General features: G+C 38.3%; 1 protein-coding gene across 2 annotated transcripts; it reads right to left on the bottom strand.

Moving 5' to 3' along the window:
* Positions 1 to 944: 944 nt before the first annotated feature.
* Positions 945 to 26801, bottom strand: STEAP4 (STEAP4 metalloreductase). Of its 2 annotated transcripts, none has more exons than XM_032304697.1 (5): positions 26641 to 26792; positions 8872 to 9329; positions 7498 to 8025; positions 5993 to 6157; positions 945 to 3925 (listed from the first exon to the last, which is right to left on the bottom strand). In XM_032304697.1, the coding sequence occupies exons 2-5, from the start codon at positions 9325 to 9327 to the stop codon at positions 3641 to 3643; spliced, it is 1434 nt and encodes a 477-aa protein (XP_032160588.1). In that variant the 5' UTR covers positions 9328 to 9329; positions 26641 to 26792; the 3' UTR covers positions 945 to 3640. The 2 variants fall into 2 exon arrangements, with proteins under 2 accessions (XP_032160588.1, XP_032160589.1); XM_032304698.1 differs by having other exon boundaries at positions 3725 to 3888; positions 26641 to 26801.

The raw sequence follows: 26801 nt of genomic DNA, 5'->3' as shown, positions 1-26801 counted from the left end.
TCTCTTCCTAAATTCCCCTGAACAAATCTTTAGAAGAGTAGAGGATTTTTCTACATTGTAATTTTAACTCATTATAGAGAATCGGAGTAGGATCCTACAAGGGTGTGTTTGGAGTGTGAGTGTGCAATGGACAGGTGGTGTGGGTACTGGTTTGGGGGATGGAGAATAAAACCAGGTCTTTGACTGTCATTCCACCTTGACTTTGGGAGGAGGCCCAGAATCTTTTGGGTTCCTAGAGGTTAAATTCGTTATACATTTTCATCATTATCATGGCTCTTCTGTAGTCCCTGAACAATTAATGCATGAAGAGATTTTAGTGCGATTTCTAACTGAAGTGGCTTTTGAGTAGGGGCTTTTCTGTTTACTTCTTGCTTTCTCCAGGTTTCTAGCCTCTATATATTTATCAGTTTTTATCTTGCTTTTGAAAGAAGGATCATGCTCATGAGGGCTGAGGCTGTCCAGTTGTGCAGGATGTTTGATGTTTGCTCTGCAGGTTGCAATCCAACCTGAAGTCAGTCCATTAGTGAAGTGAAGCCAAGTGAAGTCATTAGCTCCATCCTGGCAGCATTTACGTGGAAGAAGGAAAGTGTTTTTTTTGTTTTTTTTTTGTCGATTTCTTACCAAAGTCCAGTGTGGGATAATATACCCCTCCCCCCCGCGCTTGGCCAGCCAATGCTCTCCCCTCTCTGAGGGTGAAAGTGAGGCACAGAGGATACTGGATGTACCCACTGCTGAGCTCAAGTATGTCCTGGATGAAGCCACAGATCTGTTAATGTGCTTTTAAGCTCATGTGCTGTATCTCCTTTTCCTTATGCCTGAAGGGAGGTATTTTACTTCCAGACAGGAACTATTGTGATTTAAAACCTTTTAATCTCTCTCTCTCTCTCTCTCCCTTTTTTTGCAATGCTGATGAATCAAAACTGGAATTAAACAAAAGTGGAACATATTTTTAAAATAATATTTAATGAATACAAATTGACAAAAGCAGTCATCATTTACCATGGGGAGAACATACAAAAATAAAAGTTTTGTGAGCTTAAAAATTTTCCTAGAATACAGTGCAGTTTAGTCTAAGTTTTTTTTTTTTTTTTTTTTTTTTTTAATAGAGAACAGGTTGGTCCTGTTAAAAGGAAGTTCACTACCCCCATCTGTTCCAAACTCTTTCTTTTCAACCCTAGGTAAACGGGAGGAGTCTGCTGTGTTAGGAGGATCAAGTTGGTTTGATGGTTTGTCGAGGAAGGAGCTTGAGAGGGACAAGGGGAGGAAATTGGCTTCTCTGGTCTACTGGTGGGGCTTGGAGCCCTTGTGGTTGAGGCTGAGGTCAGGGTTGCCAAGGCCTTGTTACACTAAAACCATTGGAGGCATTCTTCAACTTCCACTGAAGAATGTTTGATGGCTTTTATAAACTACCCAGGCAGAACATTTTTACTAGGGTTATAAAAGTAGAGTTTTACTCTAGGTAGGATTTTTTTTTTTTTTTTAACCTAAGTGTGGCATTTTCTATTTTAATGATGAACTATGGCCCAGTAAAAACTCATCACCAAAGAGCATGGTTAACCACAGAGGCTTTCTTTACTTTAACCTGGGTAGTATTTAATTTTGAAGCAACCATTCTCGAGACAACAAGCAAGCTCCAACCCTGGAAGACTTGGCCATTTTGCACAAAATGGAACGGATGAGTAGTAATGTTTTCCCTGTCTTTCCCCCTCATATAACACCATATAACCCAGCTCTGCTCACGGTTTTCCAGGTTTTTTGTAAGCTTGCTTAGGTGGATCAGGGATAAATTAATGGAGGATGTGTTCTGTGTTCCTTCTCAGTGAACACAAACTGATATAAAAACCAAAATCTGTAAAAGGTATGATGAAACCAACACCCTCATCCAATGACAATGAAATCGACGAGGTCAGTTTAGGAATAATTTGGCAATATATATCAAGTGTGATTAAGAGTTTCTTAATTTTTGTAATCCCAGTTCTTTGCGAGTATTCTAAGGAAATAATTTAAAATATGGAAAATTAAGTGCTAAGATATTCTCTGAAATGTTATTTGTTTTAGTAAAAAAAGATAGATATAACCTACGTGTTTAATTAGTGAAGGGGTTAAATAAATGCCCATTTGATGTAATATATTGCAGCCACTAATAATACATGCATACCATGTAAGAGAACAAAAACACTGATATATTAAGTGAAAAAGGAAGGATATAAAACTGAATACATACTGTAGATGAAACTATTATCAAAAAATTTTGTAGAGAAATAGCCTGGGTGGTGGATGATGTTTTCATGTGTTTTAATCATTTTGCATCACGTAGCTTATATGATAATAAAAATTGAAAAAAAAAAAAAAAAGAAAAATAGATGGCCTTTATAGAGCAGGCAGAAAAATGTCAATCCCAAAGGCTTTTGGTTATTTCGGTTTGTGGGAAGAGGGTGCTTGAGGCTCTTCCGGCTCCATGCATGAGCCAGGAAGGCTAATCCTGCTGAAGGTCATCTTGGAAATGGCATAGTCAGCACAGGAAAAGCAGAGAAAACCACCCTGCATTCCAGCAAAGGTTGGAGAAAGAACCAAGTCTCATATTTCAGCTACTGTTCACACCTTTCTACTCTAAGATTTTACATAATTCTCTCATCTATGCCTGGGTCAAACTTATTCTTTCATTATTCACTTAATTTCACTGCTTAAAATTATAATAAGCCCTGAAAAATTACAGCAGCTACTTTTTTAATGCTAGAAATCCATTTCATAGATGATTAGTACTGAACAATATATTTGGAATATGCTATTCAAAAAACATACCACAATACTGAAATCATACAAAACCTAGTAGAGTGCAACTTTATAAAGTTTATTTAGTTTGCTGTCTAAAATTCTGGCTTATTTCAACTTTCTGCGCAAAGGCTTTTATTTTGCTTATTGTACATTGAAAAACGACAAGTGGCTATCTCTCCGTTTGAACTCAATCTTCCCTACACCTATTCCTTGTAGAGGAAGAATCTTTTAACAACGGTAATAGATTTGCATGTATTCAGCCCATAGTTACTTTCCATCAATGGTGATATTTTTGTTGTGTTGTGAAATAGTTCTCCACAGCACCCATCCGGGTTGGCAAAAGCAAAATTGAAGAGCACTTTTCACTATAGAATTCACTATGGTAATACTTATGATCACCTTCACTTAGAAAGAACAGTAAGAAAGATTCTCATTCCTTTTACTTCATTTGACCCTTTTTTTTTTTTTCAGACATATCTCAGAAAGCCTTTATCAGTGGCCACCATCTTACTGTTTTCCTTTTCATTGCACTCAGCCCTTGAACCAGAGAAGGAAGTTGCATATATTTCTCCTGGATTTTGCAAGACATTAGGTCATGCATGTTAAAAAACAAAACAAAACAAACACTTTAGTGTGAAACCACAAAGCTCACTGTTACCTCAGCCCACTGCCTCTGGGAAGAAGAGAGGCAGGGACCTACATAGATTCATCACTAACCTCCAGATTAAATGGTGTTCTAGTCCTGTCTGTCAATTTTTCAAAGTCAGGCAATAGTTCCTTCTCTGTTAACAAACTTCAAACAATGGTGGGAGAAAAATGCTTTCTTAACTGTGCCCATTACATAGTCTTCTCTAAATATACAATACTAGAGCTGAGAGTCCATGCAAATTGAACTTTGCTTTAAATATTGTCCATTTGATGTTGGTTTTGAGGTCCTCTCCCAGCCCTGGCGGATTTGTGTGAGGGTCTTGTCTATACACGGCAGGATGAGGATGAACTTGATCACCAGCACGGTACAGGGAATGATGAGTGCTATCACGTAGGCAGAAGGAAGATACCATCTAAGACTCGAAGGACTGAGGAATTTCTTCCCACCGTACACCATGGTGTGGGCTGTGCATAAGATCAGGGTCAGATAACCCAGTTTGGACTATATAAGCAAGAAAAAAATATATATACATCAACACTGTACTTATATTTTAAAGTGAAACACTCTAAGCCAATGAAGGATATTCATTACCAACCACAAATGTTTGACATCTGAAATATTTAGAACACTCTGCTAAGTACTGGAGAAAGCATTAACCCTCCTTTGGGATGATAAATATTGCATTAAAAAAAAGAAGATTGTGGGACGCCTGGGTGGCTCAGTTGGTTAAGCAGCTGCCTTCGGCTCAGGTCATGATCCCAGCGTCCTGGGATCGAGTCCCACATCGGGCTCCTTGCTCGGCAGGGAGCCTGCTTCTCCCTTTGCCTCTGCCTGCCATTCTGTCTGCCTGTGCTCGCTCTCTCCCGCCCCCCTCTGATAAATAAATAAAATCTTTAAAAAAAAAAAAAAAGAAGAAGATTGTGCTTACTAATGATATGGTGGTTTCATCCTTCAAAATGTTTTTATTTTTTTAAAAATTTTTAAAGATTTTATTTATTTTATTTGACAAATAGAGATCACAAGTGGGCAGAGAGGCAGGCAGAGAGAGAGGGAGGAGGAAGCAGGCTCCCCGCTGAGCAGAGAGCCCGATGCGGGGCTCGATCCCAGGACCCTGGGATCATGACCTGAGCCAAAGGCAGAGGCTTTAACCCATTGAGCCACCCAGGCACTCCCAAAAAGTTTTTAAAAGGATGTATAGTTGGCGTGCAACATCGTCTTAGTTTCAGGTATACAACATCTTGATTTGGCAATTCTGTACATTTTGTACTGTTCACCACGATAAGTGTAGGCACAAGCTGTCACCATACAATGTTATTACCATACTATTGACTATATTTCCTGTGCTGTACTTTAATTCCCAGGATGGGCAATCTAGGTGAAGGGGATTAAGTTGGTTTCATCTTAACCTGGCTGGAGATGGGAAAGTTTGTTAAGTGTAAACTCTTCTCAGTTAGAATAAATAATATACCTTGATTTCTTCCCCAATGGTAAAACTCTTTCCTTGATCAACTTTTCTGGAGGCCAGAGATGAATAAGTTACAGTATGTCCTCAAGAAGTACCACATTAGTTTATGTTACTGACTAAAAGCAGATGCTAGCTAATTTCTATTGCAATAAAGAACAATTAGCAAATTCACTTTTATTTGCTTGTTTTGTCCTAAATTCTAAAGCTCAATGTTTATTTCTGTCTTAATGCCTTGACTAAAGGTGTTAACATGAGAAAATGTTGACTGCACTTGTTCTCTGGGAGAAACTGCAAGACTTTTGAAATTCAAATAGTTTTATAAAATTCAAATCTAATTTCGGTTACTAATGATCTTCTCTATTATTATCCTGGTTCACAACAAGCATGCATCAGAATAATCTGGAAGGCTTGTTAAAACACAGTGTTGGGCCACACCTGCAGTGTTTCCGACTCATTAGGTCTGGGTGGAGCCTGGGGACTTGTGTCTCTAATAAGATCCCAGCTGATGGTGAGGTTCTAGGCACCACACTTGGAGTATTACTGGTCTGTAAGAATGATAACTAAGTGCCTTTAGTGAGGTATCTGGTGGTTGATACGTGGGAAACAACAATTTTCCCCCTTACAGACCAACACTGGGTCTGGTATGATTACAGTCTAACATAGCTTGCTTTGATGGTTTTAAACTTGAGTTTAGTATATGCCCTTTTGTATCAATATGTATCAGTACAGATGTTAAGGTTGATTTTCAGAAGTAGAAATTTTGTCTTTGGGTCTCTTCACATTGCATCTAGCACATTCCTACATACAAAGTTTAATAGTGTTGGTATTTTTCACTCTCTCCTCTGACCTGTGGCTCTGGGAGTAGGCAGTGATCTTGGCATGTGATGCCCAGCTAGGAAACAAAACTATTATGGTATGCCTTTTGGTACCAGAGTTTAGCATTTTCTCACTTGAATTTGGTTCAATTGCTATTTTTGTGACATTGCTAGGGAAGTGAAGGAGCAAAATGAAAATTTATGCATAGTAAGAGAGAAAAATTAAAATATTTGTAAAGTCAGAATTATTTTGCAATATAAAGGAGATTAAATATTAGAAGTCCTTACCTGGACAAACCGGAATTCTCTCCAGTTGACCATGTTGCTAACTGATGGCAAGGAAGTGATTCCCAAGAGGACGAACAGGAAAAATCCAAGGATTCCCAAAGCTATGTACGAATCATTAAGCCAGGCAGTAGTGGTGCTAAATGGATCGTCTGTCTTGGCTAGTGCCTAAGAAAAATTAAAAGCAATTTTTAAAAATTAAATTTTTTTACAAACTGCCCAAACTTTTAAGGGGACTGAAAAATACTTCTGCAGGGTGTATTGGCTCCCAATGAATTGTATGTATTTCTTAATAATCACTTAAAAATAGCTGTAGAGAAAAATACACTTGGAAATGATATTTCTTGGTAGAAATAGTAATTGGTTCTGCTGGGACTTTATTATAATAGTTGACTCTAGGAGTTGTGTAGAAAGTTTTAATTGACCCTATAAATTCTAAAACAAAGTAAACATTTACTTAAACCTTCTTTACCATATGGTTTCTCGTTCCCCAAGCAAAACTCGTTGTTCTCAAATGATTGTATCAGGACTCTGTTTTTCTGCTTTATATGCTGATTATTCACACACACAAAGTTTGGGTTATTTCATGTTTATTTTTGTCGTAATACAGCATCAAGTCTGTCACACCACAGATTGAGAAAAATCAGGCCCTTAAAATGGGACTCCTACCCAAGAACTTCCCGTGTATTTGTGAGGGAAATAATGTAGAGAATTCCACAGAAGTCCCATCAATGAGTTATCGACTCATAAACTTTGAAAATGCAGTAAGATTGATCAAAACCAATTATTTCCAAACTAGAATGGATGGATAGCACTTCCTCTGGGACTGCTTTAAAACTCTCTGCGCTGATTCTCTCTGCATTTTTGACTATGCAGAAAATAGTATTTGACATTTGCTCAGAATTGTTTAGTTTTCTGGTTATTGAGGATGGCTCTCTGCAAGTCAAACATTAATGAAGTTATAAGCACCCTTTTGTGAATTTGTTTACCTTCCTGTGACACAGGTTTGAACAGCCCCCTTACTTAGAAGGTAGTTGGTGTTGACTTCCAAAAGCAAGCAGCATGCATAAAAATAGAAGCTTGAAAACACATTGGTTTATGTTTATTGACTGTACCCCCTCCCCAAGGAATTCAAGTAGGTGTTATTAGGTTTCCTGAGCCCCCAAATCTGTCAGTTTGCCCGTAGCCCTATGAGTCCTGGGAATGCACATCTGGATCCAAGTGAACCTGGGAATCTAACTTTCATTCTCAATAGTTGTATAATGTCTCAACTGCATTCATTAAAAAAAAAAAAAACCAAACAAATCAAAAACCAAAAACCAAACCAAACCAACAACAACAACAACAACAAAAGAGAAAATAACCAAAACCTGACAGGAGCTCTAGGACTTTAAAAAATAAAGATGCTTAGGAGAGAGCAATTTTCTATAATTGTGAAATGGAATATGATGTAGCAAGACTTCTCTTTGATTTAAGGAACTGGAGAATGCAAATGAGTAAAGATTTACCTGGGTAATGGTTCTGTTTTTCAGGGTCCATCGTACATAATAACGAATAGGAATCACAAGTGTGTAGAGGACATGAAGGAAGGCAAATCCCAGGGCCACCAAGCCAAGCTGCTTTCTGCAGAGCATCCAGTGGTCAAGCCAGTCTGGGAATCGGCGGTATTTTGTCCCTCGGTACAGTTGCAGAATGGCAGCAATAACACCAGGGAGGTAAACCAAGGCAAGCAATGTAAGTGCTGCTATCGGAAAGATACGATTTGGAATGGAAATAGCCAAGCGAAATGTGCTGTCTTGATTGCCATTGGCATAAGGGTAGAGTACGTCTCTTATAACGCAGTAGCAAAAGAAGAAGACACACAGAATAGCAGACAAATAGAAGGGGAGCTTCCACATTGGAAATAGTTGCAGGGGGTAGTTCTCAATTTCTTTGGCTGCCAGGAGAGATCCTTGATCCAGTGGAGTAAGTCCAAGAGTACGAACAACATCCATCACTCTTTGCTTGGCTTTGCTGTCGTTTCCACAGACAAACACCTGGGTTAAGAATAATCAATTAATAAATAATGAAATAATATTTACTCTTTACTTTGGGCATTACTTTGAAAGTCTGTGTAAGCACCATGCCAAACAAGAAAATAAGAACATGCTTTTCAGACAAGGTCATGGACACAGTATGTTTTAAACTTGGACAAATGTGCTGGATGGTTAAGTACCAGGGTTCAAGTTGAAAGTGGTTCTAAGCATATCACACTGATACCATAGGACTTGGTTCTCCACAGGGTGAATGGTTTTTCTTCTGTATTCATGGGTGCTACAACACTTACGGATTATGTTTAATCTCCATGAATAAATGGAATCAGTTTCATATAGTGTTATAGGAATGGAAAGGTTATCCAACAACACTCTATTATTTTTTAGTACGTGCATGGAACCTGACGTCATTGGGTTCCATCAAACTAGAAACTGAGAGTGCTGACAATGAGGAATAAATCACAACATCGACTACTTTACTTGGTTAAACCCAAGAAAATCATCTGCAGCACATATTAGCAAATGGAAATGTTTAGTTGGTGTTTTATTTTGGAATTCTGTTTTGGCATCTTTGAGGTAGGTGTGCATTAAAACATTTGCTTTTTTTTTTTTTTTAAGATTTTATACATTTATCTGAGAGAGAGACAGAGAGAGTGAGAGAGAGCATGAGTGGTGGGGAGAGGGAGAAGCAGGCTCTCCGCTAAGCAGGGAGCCCAATGGTGGGCTCAGTCCCAGGATCCTGAGATCATGACCTGAGCCAAAGGCAGAGGCTTAACTGACTGAGCCACCCAGGCACCCCAAAACCTTCACCTTTTAAAGATTGAATGTAAATTAATAATTTAACTGTACCTGCCGATTTGCATCCAGTGCTCCAGACTGGAGAGCCCAGGCTGAGATGGTATTAAATGCTTTTACTACGTGGGCTCCTGGCAGCAATTGAGCGAGGTACTCTGCATTAGATTCCGGATACTGATCAATTTTGAGGTTGTTGCTGATGTCGACCAATATTTTTCCTTTGAGCACCTCAGTTAGTTCCTTGAGAAAATCATAATGCTCTCTGTGGACTGCTAAGATTATGATGTCTGATTTCTGGGCTGCTTCTAAGTAGCTCAGGACCGCTGCACCGTTGGGCAGCAAACTGGACTTCTGTGGGTTTCTACTTCCAAAAACAATAGAATAATCACACTGGAGCATTCTGAGTGCCAGTGATCTTCCAAAATCTCCAGTTCCAAAAATACATACAGTCTCTTGCTTTTCTGAAGAATTCATAGTAGAAGGAAATGCACCTGTAGAAGTCTTTTCCATACCTGAAAGATAATAACAGAAATAGCCAACAATACAGGAATGTTCAACATGAAAAAATTATTGTCATATATATTCTCATATGTGTCTGATTGAAAAAAATCACTAGTCAAAAACTTCTTATGTTGGATAAAGAGATGCAGTGAAAAATCAGGACAGTTGTTGGTGGATGCTTTAAACTACGGATATGTGTTGCAATGATACCAACTTTGCCCAACACCTAACAGTTCCAAGTGTTCTCAGAGCAAACTCTAGCAAAGAATGCACTAGTAAAGAAACTGTAGAGCAATTTCTTTATGTTTCATGATACAAAAATTCCTAAATAAAACATCAGCAAACAGAATCCAGCAGCTTGTTAAAAGAAAATGGACATTGATCAAATGGGGGTTATTCTAGGAATGTAAAGATGAGTTCTGTAAACTCAGTATTAGAAACTCTATTAATTTAACTTGCCATATTAGAAGATTTAAAGAGAAAAATAGTCATATTTGTGGATGCTAAATGGGCAGATGTTAAAATTTGACATTTATTTTTGACTTATAGTTTAAAAAAAAAGGAGTAGACAAGTATTTGCTTAACATATAAAGTATCTCTTTCAACCTAAAATCTAGAATCAAACTTAAAAGAGAATTACCAAGAAAATAAAAATTCCAGAAACCTCCCAATAAAGCCATAAACCAGATGGGCCATAAGCCAGACAAATGTATCTGCTTTGACCACTTTATTTTATTGTTTGGAAATTCTAGCTAACACAACTAGACCACAGAAAAAAAATCTTAGGTATAGAAATTCAAAAGGGGTTGTGGATGATGAAACTGTAGTCTCAGAGAACTTGTGAAAGTCAACTGAAGAAGTACCATATATATAAAATCAATCCAGGATCTTGTTTAGGAGCCCAATTAATATCAATATTCTTCACATACTAAAAAAAATTAGTTTGCAAATGGACTCTACTTAAAGCTGTAGCAGAATAGGGAAAATATTTAGGAATAAATGTAGCAAGATAACAAGACAGGTCCAAGATATATATGAAGAAAAATATAAAATTCCCTTAAGACCCAGAGAAGGTTTATGTAAATCTAAAGGTACAGCATGTTCTTGGATGGGCTGATCAACTTTATGCTGCTCTCAGTTTTCCCTAATTTAATTTCTAAATTCTGAAAAACAAAGTAATGAATAGAGGACTAGTTCTATTGAATATTGTTGAATTTATATAATTTTTAATTTATCTTTATAACAACAAATTATCTTTATATGTTATCTTTATAACAACAAATATTGTTAAAAAGCATGCGAGTTACCTTTTTATAAAGCTAAGGGGCACCTGGGTGACTCAGTGGGTTAAGCCTCTGCCTTTGGCTCAGGTCATGATCTCAGGTTCTTGGGATCAATCACCACATCAGGCTCTCTGCTCGGTGGGGAGCCTGCTTCCCACTCTCCCTCTGCCTGCCTCTCTGCCTTCTTGTGATCTCTTTGTCAAATAAATAAATAAACTCCTTAAAAAATAAATACTATAAAGCTAAAATAATGAAGTAATATGGCAGTGTCACAGAAATAGAAATGTTCAGTGAAATAATAAAAAGTATAGAAATTGACCTCTGCATATATGATAAAGATGTCATCTCAAGTCAGTGAGAAGAAGGTTATTCAGGAGCAAATATTGGGACAGCTAAATAGCCAATTGGGAGAAAAAGTTGAATCTACATGTCATACTCCTCTTCAAAGGAAATTTAAAATATATTAAAGATTTAAATCATGTGTGTATGTATGTATGTATGTATCTACTTATGTATCTCTTTTTTTAAAAATATTTTATTTACTTACTTAATAAAGACACAGTGAGAAAGGGAATACAAGCAGAAGGAGTGAGAGAGGGAGAAGCAGGTTCCTCAGCAAGCAGGGAGTCCGATGTGGTACTAGATCCCAGGACCCTGGGATCATGACCTGAGCTGAAGGCTTAATGACTTAATGACTGAGACACCCAGGTGCCCCTGTATCTATCTATCTTAAGTAGAACTATAATAAAACTAGAAGGAACTATGGAGAATTCTTTTGTAACTTTAGAGGGAAACGGCCCTTTTCTATACCACAAATCCCTGAAATCGGTAAAGAATAAAGGAATAAACAAAAACACAAAATATCTCTCTCAACCTGAAATCTAGTATCTAAATTAAAAGTAAAAAATTGTCATATATATTACATAAAACTGTGATTTCATAAAAATGAATAATACCTACAAAGCAGAAACCACTGTAAGCAAAGTCAGAAGATCATCAACAAAGAACAAAAAATATTTTTAACTCCTAAAAATTAAAAAAAAACATCGCCCAATAGAAAATTGGGAAAAAGATATAAGTTGATTTTCATCCTAAGGTGATATAATATAGTAAAAAAAATTTTAATCTTACCCAAAATAAAAGAAATGCAAATTAAAACTAAACTGAAATATTGTTATAAAGCATGTGAGTTACCTTTTAAAAGCTTTTGAAATTTAAATTAAAGACAAACGAAATAAAAATGCTCAAATTCCCATGGTCCAATAATATAGTTTAGGTTATTCTGAAGAACATTATTTTTTTATTTCAGTAATGAATTTTTCTCAAAAAATTATTTATTTTAAATAACATTTATCTTTTAGTGTAAATTTTCAGTTTACCTTTTCCTTTTTTCTTTTCTTTCTTTGGTCTCTTTTGTTCAGTAATGTATCCCCAGTGCTAGTAAGAGCACTGACTATGATGGAAAGGGCACTCCTTGACAAAATTTGTTGAGTGATATTAGAAAGGTGGAATGGAGGTGTTGGAAGGAACTCTTTGCTCTGTGTGCCAGGCACAGTGTCGGACACATAATGAAGAGAAGGGTGAGTGATTAAAGTGTAACCACTGGGAAGAATAAGGGAGAAGGAAAGAAGTTGGGAGGATGTTGTAAAGACATTGCTTCTATCACCCAAATGGCTTTAAAGAAACCGTCAGTGAATTTGCTGTGAAATTTAAACCAGATGTAGTCACTATTCAGTTCTTACATGGTGGATTTCATGCCAATTGTAGAGCACAGGAAGCTCACACCTTTTTAATGAGATTTCAGAAATTTGCCCTTTCCATTGTAGCCTTTGGAAAATACCTATATTCTTACCTGAGCTTATCGAAAGGTGCACCTGTATCATAAGCAGACCATTTAGAGCTTTGTAGGTAGTGAGAAGTCATGGAAGAAATGGACAGGAAATATAAGACTACCCTGTACTTCCACTGAAACTCTTTGAATAATTGATTGAATCACCACAGCTGAGTCATTTGTAGAACTAGCTAGTGACGGACAGCCTGCACTGAGTCAGAGAAGGGCATGAGCAAGGTTGGAGGAATGCCTGAAGAGGACACCAAGCCTCTCCTATGAAAACATAGGTGGGTCTTTCCGAAATTCTCTGTAGCATCTGCCAATGCAAACTACTTTAACAATTTATAATATAAGTCACTACTTTTGTAATATAAGCTGCTAATCAGTTCATACCTACTTGTTAGAGCTCAAATTCTCAAACTGGTGAATGATGGCTTCATTATTATGAATGTGTTCAAAGAATGTCGGTTGGCTGACTATCCCCTCACTTTTTATCCAGCGTTTTCCCCTCATATATTATTTTTCTCTCTCTTTTATTCAGACAGACATTTGCAAGTAAAATAAAGATATGATAAAGTTACCAGTATCCTTTAATGGGATGGATGCTATCTTTATTGACATATTCTCACTTGGATCACCTTAATCGTTGCAAACAGAGAGTCCAGACTCTACTTTGACAATTTGGCCACTACCTTAATTTATTCTGACCTGTCATAAACTTTTTTTTTAAATGGAGATGTTAACTAAACAGCACTGTTTTTTTTGTTGTTGTTGTTCCAACTCCTGCTGGCACTGTCAGTGAGTCTCTCAAGTGTGAGACTCTTGATGTCTCAGTTTCATCGTCTTTCAGATGAGAGATTAATAGCACCTGCTTTGGAGACATTGTGTGGATTAAGTGAATTAATGTATATTTTGTTTCTTTTGGCGGGGGGTGGGGAGAGAGATCATGGGGTGGGGGGGGCGAGGAGAGAATCCCAAGCAGGCACCCCTTCCAGCGTAAAGCCCCATGAGGGGCTCGATTTCACAACCCTGAGATTATGACCTGAGCCAAAATCAGAGTCAGATGCTTAACCAACTGAGCCACCCAGGTGCCCCATGAATTAATGTATCTTAAAACGTTTCTTGAGACATAGTAAGTACTTAGTAAATGGGCTGTCATTAATAGATTATTCAAATAATCTAGTGATTTTTATAATTTTTCAATCTATTGATTACCTAATTAATATAACCTTTATATAAATTTTATAAATTAAGGGTTAATTATGCTTCTTTAACTGAATATTGGAAATAGATAAAATTTATCTGAAGTAACATTCAATAATTCTTAAGAAGTTTCTGCTTTCCCCACTTATTTCTTACAAATGAAACCCTATAAGAAAAGACTTTAGAACATATGAGTTTATCAAAACACAGATGTATAAACAGCTCAAGTGTGAATTTCTCTCATTTGTAATTCTTACTCATTTTAATTTTTCCCTCTTAAAATGCAGCTTGGCAATCCAGTGTAACACACTTGGGCTGTTATACCAACCACTGAAATTGTTTTCAATTTCTTAAACTTTCACACACTTCACTGGGCAAATTATAGGTACAAAGACAGTAAGGAAATATTAAAATATCACTGATTGACTTAGAAAGAAATAGAGTCATTCCATTGGGCAATTAGTCCTTATCAAGTTGTTGAAGTTCTAAGGTTGATAATTGTGTTGGCGACATCTTGAGTTCTTCAAATCCTCCGTGTTCTATTTCCGGTCATTGGGTAGTAATGGAGATCTGCTGAACTTCCATTGCCTAACAGAGAGGTCCACTTTGGGGACCCACATCTTGTGTTTCTGGATTCTTGTCCCGAGACTTTTCTGATACCCATACCTGCTTAGCATTCAGACATGTATGACCCGTGGGGCCACCACAGACCAATGGAGAATAGGAATCCATGAATAAACAGGTGCTTACACTTTCATCATCTGGCACTCAGTTCTGACACATTTTATAAAGCTCCTCAGAAAGCCCCAATGGAATAGAGCACCACTCCTCTATAGGGGTGGCCGACTTAATATTCTCTCCTGTGACCTTTCTTATGATCCGAGTGAGAGCCCCTTGTCTCTCACTCCTGCTCCTTGGAATCACTTCCCTGGTAAACCATTTGCATTGCAAACCACTGTCACCAGCTCTGCTTGCAAATCAACCCAGGACAAGAACAACATTTTTGTTGTTGCTATTATTATTGTTGTTATTTTTGTGTGTGGAAAAAGAAAAATGATCAGACCTCAGTTCCCATAACTGGGATGATGAAATAACATGTAAAAAATAAAAAAGTTGGTAATTCTTTGGAAGAATTTCATTCTGAACTCTCGGAAAAAATTCTAATAATAGGAGTTCATAAAAATGAGATGTATGCATAATCTAAACCACAAGGGAGATCAAGTTGAGGGTTCGTCTTACAGTAAGTACTATGTAAATAAGGAAGTTATGCCTATTTCAGACTATTTGTAATTCAAAATAGCTCCCATGTGTAAACATGGATTTATGGAAGTAGTGTAAGATTTCTTATGCAATGACTTAAAAAAAGTTTCCTAATCCTATTTTACTCTTAGATGTAGGAAGAGGGAATAAAGAAAATAAGAAAGGTAGTACACAGGAAGCAGAGTTACTAAGGGAAAGGGGGTTCAGATAGTTAAAACATAGCAGGGCAATTTCTTTTTCCTTCTGCTCTTTACAGACCTCAGTTCTGTAACAGGAAGCATAACAAGAGTACCTCTGGACTGGAAAATCTCCAGGACCGATTTTGCGTCTCCTAGAGAGGCTGGTGGAGACTGGGGCCAACACAGGTAAAGTGATTACACCTGGTGTTCATATAGATTAGAGACTGATAACCAACAACGCAGATGCAAAGATGGCAAAGATGACTTTGGAGAAGCGTGTGTGTGTGTGCACACGCGCATGCATGCACATCTGTACATGGCCTGGGGGGAATCAGGTGTGGGTCATGTAGATGCCAACCCCCTCAGTCTGCAGATCCCACCCCAGGCCTGAGGAGGCCTTCTTCTGGGACATTCCAATGAAGCATCCCATGAGAATGTTAGCACTTGTCTGGCTTTTGCGGTTTACTTCTGTCACTTCCCAGAGTCAGAGATTAGAGAGGGTCCCAATTTAGGAGAATTCCAGCATGTGCGAAACGTGGAAATGTCCAAACAAGAAAACAAAAATCGCATATTTTAAATGTTTATACTTAATAAATCAGTGCTACTAACAAAAGACTCATTTTATTTGAAATAATTATAGATTCACAGGAAGTCTTAGAGATAGTACCAGAGGTTCCTACAAATCCTTTGTTTGCTCTAATGGTTACATTGTACATAGCTATAGAGCAAAGTCAGAACTGGGAAACTGACATTGGTGTAATGTGTACAGATCGTTCTATGTCATTTTATCCCAAAGGTAGGTTCGTGGATCCACTGGGGGCAATCAGGATACAGAACTATTCAGTGCCACTCCATCTCTGCTCTCCTAACCCCTGGAAGCTATCCATCTGTTGTCTAAATCTTTAATTTTGTCATTTGGGGAAAGTTTTATAAATAAAATCACACAACATGTGACCTTTTCACAGAAAATTTTTTTTTTTTTCACTTCCCATAATGCCCTTGAGGTCCCTCCAAGCAGGTAAGCCTATCAGTTGGTTCCTTTTTCTTGTGGAGTAGTGGTCCACTGTATGGGCTCCTTCATTTGTTTCTTTTCTATCTATATGCCCTGTTTGGTGAAAAGTCATCTCATCTTGGCCATTTTCTAGTTGGATTTTTGTTTTTTTCACTGTTGAATTTTTGTTTATTCTAGATATGAGGTCTTTGTCAGATACATGGCCTTCAAATACTTCCTCTAGATATGTAGCTTGTATTTTCATCATCCTAACAGGGTTGCTGACAGAGCAGAAGTGCTTAATTTTGATTAAATTTAACATATTGCCTTTTCTCTTTTATATATTGTGCTTTTCATTTCATATCTAGGAATTCCTCACCTAGGCTTTAGTCCTGAATATTTTCTCCTCAAAACTTGATAGTTTTATATTTTACATTTAAATCCATTATCTGTTTTGAGTTAATTTTTGTATAAATTCTGAGGTTTAAGCCAAGTTCATTTTTTTCCCTATGAATATCTAATTACTTCCCTATCAGTTGTTTAAAAGACCATCCTTATTTCATTGAATTGCTTTTGTACCTTTTTCAAAAATCAGTTGCCATACACATGTGGCTCTATTTCTGGGTTCTCTATTCTGTTCCATTGATCAATGTGTCTACCCTCTGTCAATGCTATGCGGTTTTGATGACTTAAAATTAGGTAGACTGATTCTTCTCACTTTATTATTTTTCATTTTTCAGAATTATTTCAGAAATTGTAGTTCCTTTGCCTTCCCATAGAAGTTTTAGGATAATCTTGTCCATAGCTATAAAAAATTGTTTATTTTAAATGCTTATACTTAACAAATCAATGATTTTTGGCATATTCCAAAAATACAATGCAGCCTATTTGGTTTATTTAGGAGATAATTACAATCTTTATTATGATATTAATTCATGTCAAAGCATAGTAGCAGTGTACTGTTATCTAATAAATAGATATTACAGTTATCTAATTACAGATATCTAATAAATAGATAATACAGTTATCTAATAAATCTAAAGTTGTATAATGGACTTCTTTTCATCCTAAGCAGTATATTTCTGTATATGCATAGCCCTCATTTGGAGAATACATCAAAATAAAATTTTAAAATCCCTGTGTATCAGCAGCAAGAGAGCAAATTGACCTTTCTCCCTTCTCTTTGCCCTGGAAGAGACCCTATTCATCATTCCTCTTAGTAAGAAGAACAGGAATCAACAACCCAACCATGCCACTTCTGAACGGTGAATATTTTCTTGTCTTTTTTTTTTTTTTAAAATGGGCCTTTTGTTTCCCCTAATGTGTTCAGAGAGTGAAGGGGAAAATATGTAAATATTTGTGAATATAAGACCACTTGTAAAAATGGGAAGAGGAAAGAAAATCCTCCCCTCCCTCTCAGGTGCAGATATACCTGAAAGGAAAAATCAACCTCCATGAATCCTCTGATGTTTTTTATTCTGAGAAATTTATAGAAAATACAGATTAAGGTAAATTATTTTATATAAAGATTCAAACTTAGTTATACATAGTATTATATTGTTTTTCAGTTTACCCAATTTTATATTTTTAGACAAACTAAAAATGCAAAAAAAAAATTCTTTCTCTAAAACGATTTGGAGATAATCATGAAAAGGACTATAAAGATAAAACTATCATCATAATGCACAATTTGGGGTAATAGAAATAGTGTGCTGGGAACCATAAAGACTATAAGTAGGCAAAGCAGAAACTCTTTATAGAATTTGGTTTGGGTGGGAATGCAGGGGAGAATGGGTTATGATGGTGGTACAGACAGTGAGATGTCTCCCTGGCACTCCTTCCAGACCTTTGTTCAACCACCAAAGCAACTTCTTAGAATCACTAAGGTATAGATGCAAATACTACTACGATGGGTTATGCTAGAAACCAGTGCTTCTCTCAATCCTGGTGGATGGTAGAATCACAAAGAGAACTTGTATAAAATGCAGATGACCAAACTCTTGGACACTCTCAGTCAACTGGTCTAGGGTAGAGCAGAGGCATTTTTTTTCCCTCCAAAATAGCTCCCCCAGATAATTCTACTGTTGAGCCAAAATTGTGAACCATTGCCCATTTGTTAGCTTTCAGTTAATGGCCTGCTACAGTGGTTCTCTTCCCTGGTCACACATTAAAATCAGTTAGGTAGATATTTAATGCTAGGGCCTTGCCCCCTGAGATTCTGAATCAATTGGTCTGAGGTAGAGCCCAGACATCTGTATTCTAAAAACCAACCAACCACAGAAAACAAACAAACAAGAACAACAAAAAACCCCAACCCAAACAAGCAATCAATTTCGAAGGAGCACCCAGGACTGAGAACCACTGCAAATGAAAAAAGATAAGGCTATCTTTTTTGGAGAGGGATGGTAGGGAAGGAAAAGTCGGAGAGAAAGCAGGGTGTTGATGAGGTTGTAAGCGGTTGCAGGAACATTTCACCTGCTTTACCACAACTTTTCCCACAAAATAGTCATTGGCTGAGTCTGAGAGGCAAGAATTCATGTTTTTATGAAAACCAGAGGGACGAATGTGTATGTAGTCCCCACAGGAAAGAGAATCAAGGAAGTCAGTCTCAGGGCTTGGTGTCAGACTGCAGGAAGGCTTTGCTCTGTAACTGCCTCAAGGAAACCCTGACAAGTTGTTCTCCATGAGCCACAAAGTCCTTTGGGTCAAATCCCCCCACCGATGTCCTAGAGTACTCCTGAACACTGATTCTCACATAGGGCCACACACTCCCTCCTTTATCATTTGGATGAAATCACTATTAAAGATAGTCCCCACTTAAGAATTCACTTTGAATCCTGAAATGATTGTTCATCCAAGATGTTGGATTCTTCCACAAGTAGTGCCCCCACTGGACTCGTACACTTCCACTGGGGTCGTAGCACACAAATCCAGTGATCTGTCTTGGCTCCTTCCGGAGAGCTAGAGTATAAACAACACTTTTAAACTCTGCAAGATGTGACATGATTTTTCATTTTAATTTGAGACCTGTAAATAGGGACTTTTTTTTTTTAACTTCTTCCTTCTGTTTTATTATTCCTTCTGAATTTTGACCTGAAAGCCCTACATGACTTGACAACATATCTGTAATGAGCTGAAACCCATCTATCAAGTATTTCCTTTCATCTCAAGGCATAGGGGCAGGAGGGAGTTCTGCAACGGTGCCAGTCTTTGTGTGATTAAAACATTTGTTTTAATATATCCCAGGGACAAATGGAAAGCAAAAAAATAGTTTTAGAAATAAAAGCTTCCACTAACACATGAACTCATCCAACTTATTCACTGAGCTATTTCTATATTTAGTGAGATCAAGGTTCTTCAGGGAAAGCAAGCATATCCACAGTTAAGCCGATATCCTTTTCTGACAAGTATATATTACTGCAGTAAAACCAGAAGACTTTGACCTAAAAAGACCTCTGATTGCAGTTTATGAAAAATGTAACATATCTACGATCAATGGATTTTTCTACTAATTGTTTGTTTGACATTTAGTTTTCAGTGTCTATATGTTATTTGAAAATATAATAGTGTATTTCTTATTTTAGCCTCTATATTAGAAGTACCTCACTTAGTGATAGTCACAGACTAACATATCTAGCATCTAATGCATTTAATCTAAATAACCAACTGCAGGTTGGTTACTGAAAATCTGATAAATTATTTCAGTTATTTTGTAAGAAAATGTTATTTATCTCATTGCAACCAAGTTTACTGATGATTTGTTTTTTTGCTAGCCAGTAGAATACAAAAGGAAACAGTAATCTTAACTTGTATGGTTTGATCAAGTCACAAGAGCATAACTAAATCTAACCTTCACATTTATGTTCTTATGGGTAAATATACTTCCTCAGGAATTGCTAGTAACTAGAACCAGCTATGGCCTGTGCCATAGCTATAATGATTCTGTTAGTAACATTTTACTACCACCGAATGAATTACCAAGACAGCAAGGAGATGCAGAACTCTGTTATCTATTTTAATTGTACTTTAAAAGAAAAATTATTTATTTTTAATTTAAGTTCTTCGTGAAATTCTAGTTCATCCAGAAATCTTATTAATACATGTTTCTGCATTTAGATCTCAGTGCATCTGTTGGGATAAATGAAGACTGTATTCTGATTTCCTGGCCAAGAATTTTATCATGTAGGTTCATTATCCGCTGACTAGGATAGTTAGTTCATTTGATTAAAGCCTGGGGCTCATGATGACAAGGTCAGGAATTCAGTCTTGTCTGAGTTAATTTGTCTTGACCTCTATTTACCTTCTAAATGCCGAACAACTTCTTAGGAATCTGTAGTTCACCAAAGATTCAGCATCAGGACAGAACCTGGACTGTCACCAACAGAAAAACAGCTCTGTCTCACTGATTACATGACATTTGGCTCGTACAGGCTACATGAGCATTTGCTTATTGGATACTTTGGTGATTGCAACAACCCACTTAGTATTCAGTGTCAGTTAGTGGGTTTTGCTTTTTCTAGGGCTACTATGGCCAGAGACATTTAGCAAGAGATTTGATCATTTCCATTTTTTTGGTATTGAAAATTTTATTGATTTATATGCAAGAGTAAGAGACAGAGCATGCCAGAGAGACCAGAAGTGGGGAGAGGCAGAGAGAGAAGGAGACACAGACTCCCCACTGAGCAGGGAGCCCTACTTGGGGCTTGATTCCAGGACCTGGAGATGGTAACCTGAGCTGAAGGCAGAGTTAACCCACTGAGCTACTCTGGTGCCCTTGATCATTTCAATTTTGAATGAACGTTGTTTCAGTAAATTTCCTATGAATAGTCATTTATCTTCGTATTGAGGCCACTAAAAATTATCTGAATATAATTATCTGAATTGCCAAATTAGTTTTGGGGTAGAGGAGTTTTGCTCTGGATCTGATCCCACTCCGAAGTCCCTGCTGATGAAACTCATTCTGCTTCACATTATCTATCTTCTTATCATTTGTTAGAAATTTCCTGGGGCTGGGGAACCTGGGTGGCTCAGTTGGGTGAGTGTCCAACTTTTGGTTTCCCCCTGGGTCATGATCTCAGGGTCATGAGAATGAGCCTGCCTACTCCCCTGCCCCTGCCCCCCTCAGGCTGTGTGCTCAGCATTGAGTCTGCTTGAAATTCTCTCCCTCTCCCTCTGCTCCTCCCCCAGCTCTCGAGTGCAGGTATTTTCTCTCTCTCAAACACATAAATAAATCTGGAAAAAAAAAAAAAAAGAAAAGAAAGAAAGAAAAAATTTCCTGGGAGTGATTTACACATTCTTAGGAATATAGTCTCCATCTTTGGGGTATCATTTTCTTTTATTTCTAAGCTGGCTCTCAGAGGCAAGGACTCCTCAGTGGCCATAGTGCCTCTGATGTTTGCCAAGACCCATCAGCTTGAGCTTCAGGGCAGGATCTGGCCTTGCAGACTTTCCTTGGCTTACCCCAGGGGACAAAGTGCTCTTGAAACTCCTTCCCCTTTCCTTGTGTTATACTCTAATATACAAGCTTGAGAGCTGTGCTAGTTTAAAATATTTCTTTAATGAGACAGCACCTTTTTAAAATTCCTTGGTTTTCAATCTCAGCTCTTTTCAATTGTATGGTTGGAGACTGGCTTGCCAGGTGAGGTCTTGAAATCAGCCATGGTGGGAGTTTCCACACCACAGGAATCAGCAAATGCTACAAATCAGGAATTTTTCTTTTTTTCTCCTTAGAGAGTCCTTTACCAGCACTCCACTGGCTTTTTCCCTCCCTCTTATCCCCTCTCCTTAAGAATGGCATGTGACCAGGGAAATTGGAAAATAATTTGGCTGATAGGATGATACACTTTTCCAGTCCTGTCTGCAACTTAGCCCTCAATCTCTTTCCTTAGGAGCCTCCCTTCTCAGAAAGCTCCTAGGCTTTAATGAAAACAGGGTCCATGTTGGCTCCCTCTTACCCCGGCAAAGGGCCCACACCCTCTCCGCCCCACACATGGAATGAACACAATGCTGACTGTGAATCTGATCCTTCTAGACTCCTGCTTCCCTCAGGGAGACAGAAACAGGAACATCTTTGCGAATTCCATCCCCAAACACATACATTCCCATTTTCCAGGTATGCTTCAACAATTGGGGATCACACTTTGCGAAAACTAGAGGCAACTGGCACCTTTCATCATTAACTGAATTGAACCACTTGCCAACCTGTGAACTGCTTTCACCTCAACATCCTTTCCTTTCCTATGAAGAAACAACTGGGAGCATAATCCTTTTTTTTTTTTTTTTTGGTATAAGAATGACTTGGTGTAACAATTCTTTTGAACTGTTCACTAGGCTTTGTATCTTATGCCATGCTTTCAGGTATTAAAGAAGGGTTAACATGTTTTACTTAAGTTAAACTAATTAAAACCATTAAGAATTCAATATTCCAATTTTCATGACCTCAGTTAAATGCTGTAATCATATTATATCACTCCTTAAAATGAATTAGACTCTAAAGTATTATAGTTACAGTTTTTTTAAATGAAACTTACCCAGTATAGCAACATGATAAGGTCACTAAAATTAAGGTTAATGAGAAGAAACACTAAGGTTCCTGCCAATTTCTTCTTTCTTTTAAAAAATAACAATTCCCACCCTTTGTTTTATATGTACTGTACAGTACACAGCAAGCTCATGCCTCTCCTCAAATGGCAAGCAGTTGAACTCTGGACACTTTGACCTTAGGTAGTACAGCGCAGGGGGCATCCGGGCTCATAACCCAGTACATCCATGAGGGTTCATGTATTCCAAACTTCAGAATCAGTTTGATCAATATCTTGTGGGGTTCCATGTTTTCAGTAAACTTTGTGAACAGACTGTCTGTGCCAGGCACCGTGCCAGGCTCCAGTCTTGGGGAGGATGTAGACCCAGAATCAAACTGCTCTAATGTGACCTGTAAGGACCCAAGCACAGGAAGGTGCACAGTGGACCCCATGTTAAAGAATGGGAACTAATTTACCTGGGAAACAGGACAAGAAAATATACTAAAGTCTGTGCAAAATGGCTTCAGCCACTGCTTAACTTGGGTTCAAAGCTGTTTCCACACTGTGTAAAAAGAGCAGATCAAGGTGAAACACGCAGAATCAGCATGGACTGTGAAGTGCCCCCTTGGATTCCCAACATTAGTGCCAACATCACTGAAGACCTGACTGGAACCCCCTGCGATTTTTCTCCCTTCAGTATTTGGCACTCAGGCAAAAGAGACTACCTAGTTTGTGTTCTAATAACCTATGAAATGTGATATGCAATGACATAGTTTCTTAGTTTCTTTTTTTTTAATTATAATTCCTGACTTTTCAAAATTACCCTTTGCCACATTTTTTTCCCTTTTAAGTTGAAAAGTGGACTTTACTTTAGCCTGGCATTAGGATGGTTCATACAATCTACATTTAAAAGAAACATATTTCTCTCAAAATAAGTTTGTAGAAATATGTGACTGTCAAAGTACAATGTGGTAAGAATCTCACACATGGTATAATAAACTCTTCTGGGAGTTTACTGTGGAGAAGCATTTGGATCAGGGTGTCAATGTCCTGCCTAGTTAGAGTGGAAATACTTCTGGTAGAGTAGTGCATTTTTTTTTTTTTTTTTGCAGTTATATATTTCTGAAAGATGATCTTCAAACAGTACACCCAATCTTTGTTCTCTTTTCCTTAATGATTTTGGAAGAACAAATTGTTTAGGTATATAGGCCAAGTATGTTTTCTTATCACGCATTGTTTTGTCTTTTTTTTTTTTTAAGATTTTATTTATTTGAGAAAGAGAGTGAGAGAGAGCATGAGAGAGAAGGTCAGAGGGAGAAACAGACTCCCCCTGGAACTGGAGCCTGATGTGGGGACTCCATCCCTGGACTCTGGGATCATGACCTGAGCCGAAGGCAGTTCCTTGACCAACTGAGCTACCCAGGCACCTCATCATGCATTGTTTTGAGCATTAATTATCCTTATTTGGCTTTATTCCTTCCAGAAGTGATTTCTTGTCAACAAAAGAACAAGTGCGAATTCTGAACATTTCGGAAATGTCCTAAAAGTCATTCAAAATATCTTGAGTAGGTTTAACACATCATGCAGAACTGTTCAGAAAGTCTTAATCATTAACTATTGACTCATATTCTTTGGATTTACAAAGAACAGAGTCAAAGAGGTGACTTCAGAGCTCTCATCTTTGTAAAGTCTAATTTCTGTCATTTCTTGAGGAACTGTAACTTCAAAAAAACCCTCCCACCCAGACAACTACATTATTCATAGCCTGTGTAGAGTCTCACAGTAAGAATTACAGGTAGACATGGTGCAGGCACATGGCGAATGACCTCCTTCTTGGAGGACAACCCAGAGGAAACAAGGTACAAGATACTCTAGAAGTCTTCAAGTTTGAAAGGTGATTAGGTACATAAATTTGACAGTGGCTTAAGTCTTCTTAAGATTTTAGTCTTCTTAAGATTTTAAAAGGAAATGATTTTTAAATAGCAGTTGACAAAAGATCCGAATGACTTGCAAAGAGGACCAGATGGTGAGGATCATGAAACATTGGATTGTGTTTCTGTGGGAGATTGCAGAATCAGCTACTTGGGAGATTTTAAAAGGAGAATTTATGTCCTTTTAATAATGGCATTAACAATGGTAGAGTGACTAAGGGTGGTCCTTCAGGAGACAGGGAAGAGCAAAATGACTGCCCAGCATTGCTTCAGTTTTAAAATTCTCTGACATATGGATCTATTTTTCTTAAAACTACGCAGAACAAGGCTCAAGGCCCAGGGTTTTCAATTTATTAACAGGCTTATAAAAATGTATTTTGCTACTTCTAACACCAGTTAGCAAGCTTAAGCCAGGCACAAATCAGGAAATTATTCTCAAGTTAGGGGTTAGGTCTTATACACATTAGTTTTTGAACCTGCAGTTTCTATATGAACTTCAGCAGGACCATAAACGTTGCCAATGGAGAAAGTGCTACGACCCGATTTCTCTGTACACATGTACCATTTACTTTACAACCTCGAAGCCTGATAAATAGGGGAAAGCTTCATCCCGTTTTCTGGGTTGGCAATATTTGCCATGCAGGTAGTATACACACAGGTGGAATTTCATTCTGTGCTAAATCACAGCATTCTGAAAAACTCGAGGCCTTGCAAAAGGCCATATCTCAAAAAAGTTACTGCTTCAAATAAATGTGCCATTTTATAAAATTACACCTACTGTATCAGAAAAAATGTTCTTTCATGTGAGTGACATTTATATGACTGCCATTTATAGGGAATAGGACATTCTCACATAGCATGGCTGAAGAATGGTTTTCAAAGCTGAGAGTAGTAGGGGCACCTGGGTGGCTCAGTCGCTAAGCATCTGCCTTTGGCTCAGGTCATGATCCCAGGGTCCTGGGATCCAGCTCCGCATCGGGCTCACTGCTTGGCACCTGCTTCTCTCTCTCCCACTCCCCCTGCTTGTGTTCCTCTCTTGCCTGTCTCTCTCTGCCAAATAAATAAATAAAACCCTAAAGAGAAAGAAAGAAAGAAAGAAAGAAAGAAAGAAAGAAAGAAAGCTGAGCGTATTCTCTGAATGAGAAATGTGGCAGATGTCTAAGATACTTGTATGTGAAGAGATGCTCCACAACTGGGTACTCTCCCCATAAAAATGAAACTTGCATTATTATAAAGAAAACAATCACTTGGCTATACTTATTGCATTAATGAGATTTTCAGTATGTTTCAAACCAGCAAGCATCTTTGGTCATGGATTTTCACCTTGTTAGATTTAGAGTGTGGGACTGCATGGATCATCTGGTCCAACAGCCTTTTGTTTTACAAATGTGGAAACGGAGGCAAAGGTGGTGAACTGCTAGTTAGATTTAGCAACAGACTTCTTCAAGTTCCCTCCCCTACTCTCCATCCAATTCACATTCATTATAGTCATCTTTTTAAAAAAAATTCCTAAATTACCACCGGGGGGGGGGGTGGGGACTACTTTCTAGCTGCCTCTGGACAAACAAGGGAAACCAGGCTGTATTTATTCTTCACAATAAATTACTTGTAAACGATATTTCTCTGGAAAAGCAATCGATAAATTTCAGAAGGAGATTTTTAAGTCAAGATCAAGGACGGAAGTGTTGCAGATCTCAGGACAAATTTCAGCTCTTGGTGAAGATCTGAGACTGCGGAGATTGCCAAAACCACATTCTTCCAGGCTCCCTTCTGGGTGAGCGCCACAAGATTGCTCTTGTCGAGAAGTAAGGCTCAGAGAGGAATACAAACCCTAAGCCTTCCACCTTCGGGTTTCTCGGCACCCTCGGGTAGAGATGAGCGAGAAAACTCCAGGAAGCTAGATGCTTGCTGCATTGCTTAACTCAACGCGCGACACCCTTGGATGGTCTTTCCTGGGGAGGGGCGCAGGGGGGCGCGGCAGGGAGTTCGCCAGCACCTCCTTCCCGGTGCGAGCTGGCGAGGGAGTGAGGTCCTGGAAGCAGGGGCTCGAGTTGGGCTGAAGCAGAGAAGGGAGCGGGGCAGCGTGGCGAAAGGTACGAGGCAAGAGCGGCAACGGGACCCACCTGCTGGGAAGTGCTTGGGAGGCGAGGCGGCCGGGGTCACGCGCAGCTGCGGCTCAGCTCAGAGCTGCGGGTGGCGCCTCTCGAAGCTATAAGAGGCCGGACAGAGCGGAGGGAGGGCCTGCTAGATTTCGCAAGATAAGGGGTGAAGAAAGCGCTTCCAG

Source organism: Mustela erminea, chromosome 11 (genome assembly GCF_009829155.1).
Source record: "Mustela erminea isolate mMusErm1 chromosome 11, mMusErm1.Pri, whole genome shotgun sequence".
NCBI classification, from domain to species: domain Eukaryota; kingdom Metazoa; phylum Chordata; class Mammalia; order Carnivora; family Mustelidae; genus Mustela; species Mustela erminea.
Note: the sequence above shows the minus strand (reverse complement) of the source record. Positions and strands in the feature narration are given on the sequence as shown.

Excerpts from the sequence above, each read along its gene's own strand:
- STEAP4 (XM_032304697.1), bottom strand. The coding sequence starts at position 9,327 with ATGGAAAAGACTTCTACAGGTGCATTTCCTTCTACTATGAATTCTTCA. Across the intron at positions 8,026-8,871 it reads CACTGGATGCAAATCGGCAG|GTGTTTGTCTGTGGAAACGA; the intron begins GTACAGTTAAAT and ends TTCTTAACCCAG. Across the intron at positions 6,158-7,497 it reads AAAACAGAACCATTACCCAG|GCACTAGCCAAGACAGACGA; the intron begins GTAAATCTTTAC and ends AATTTTTCTTAG.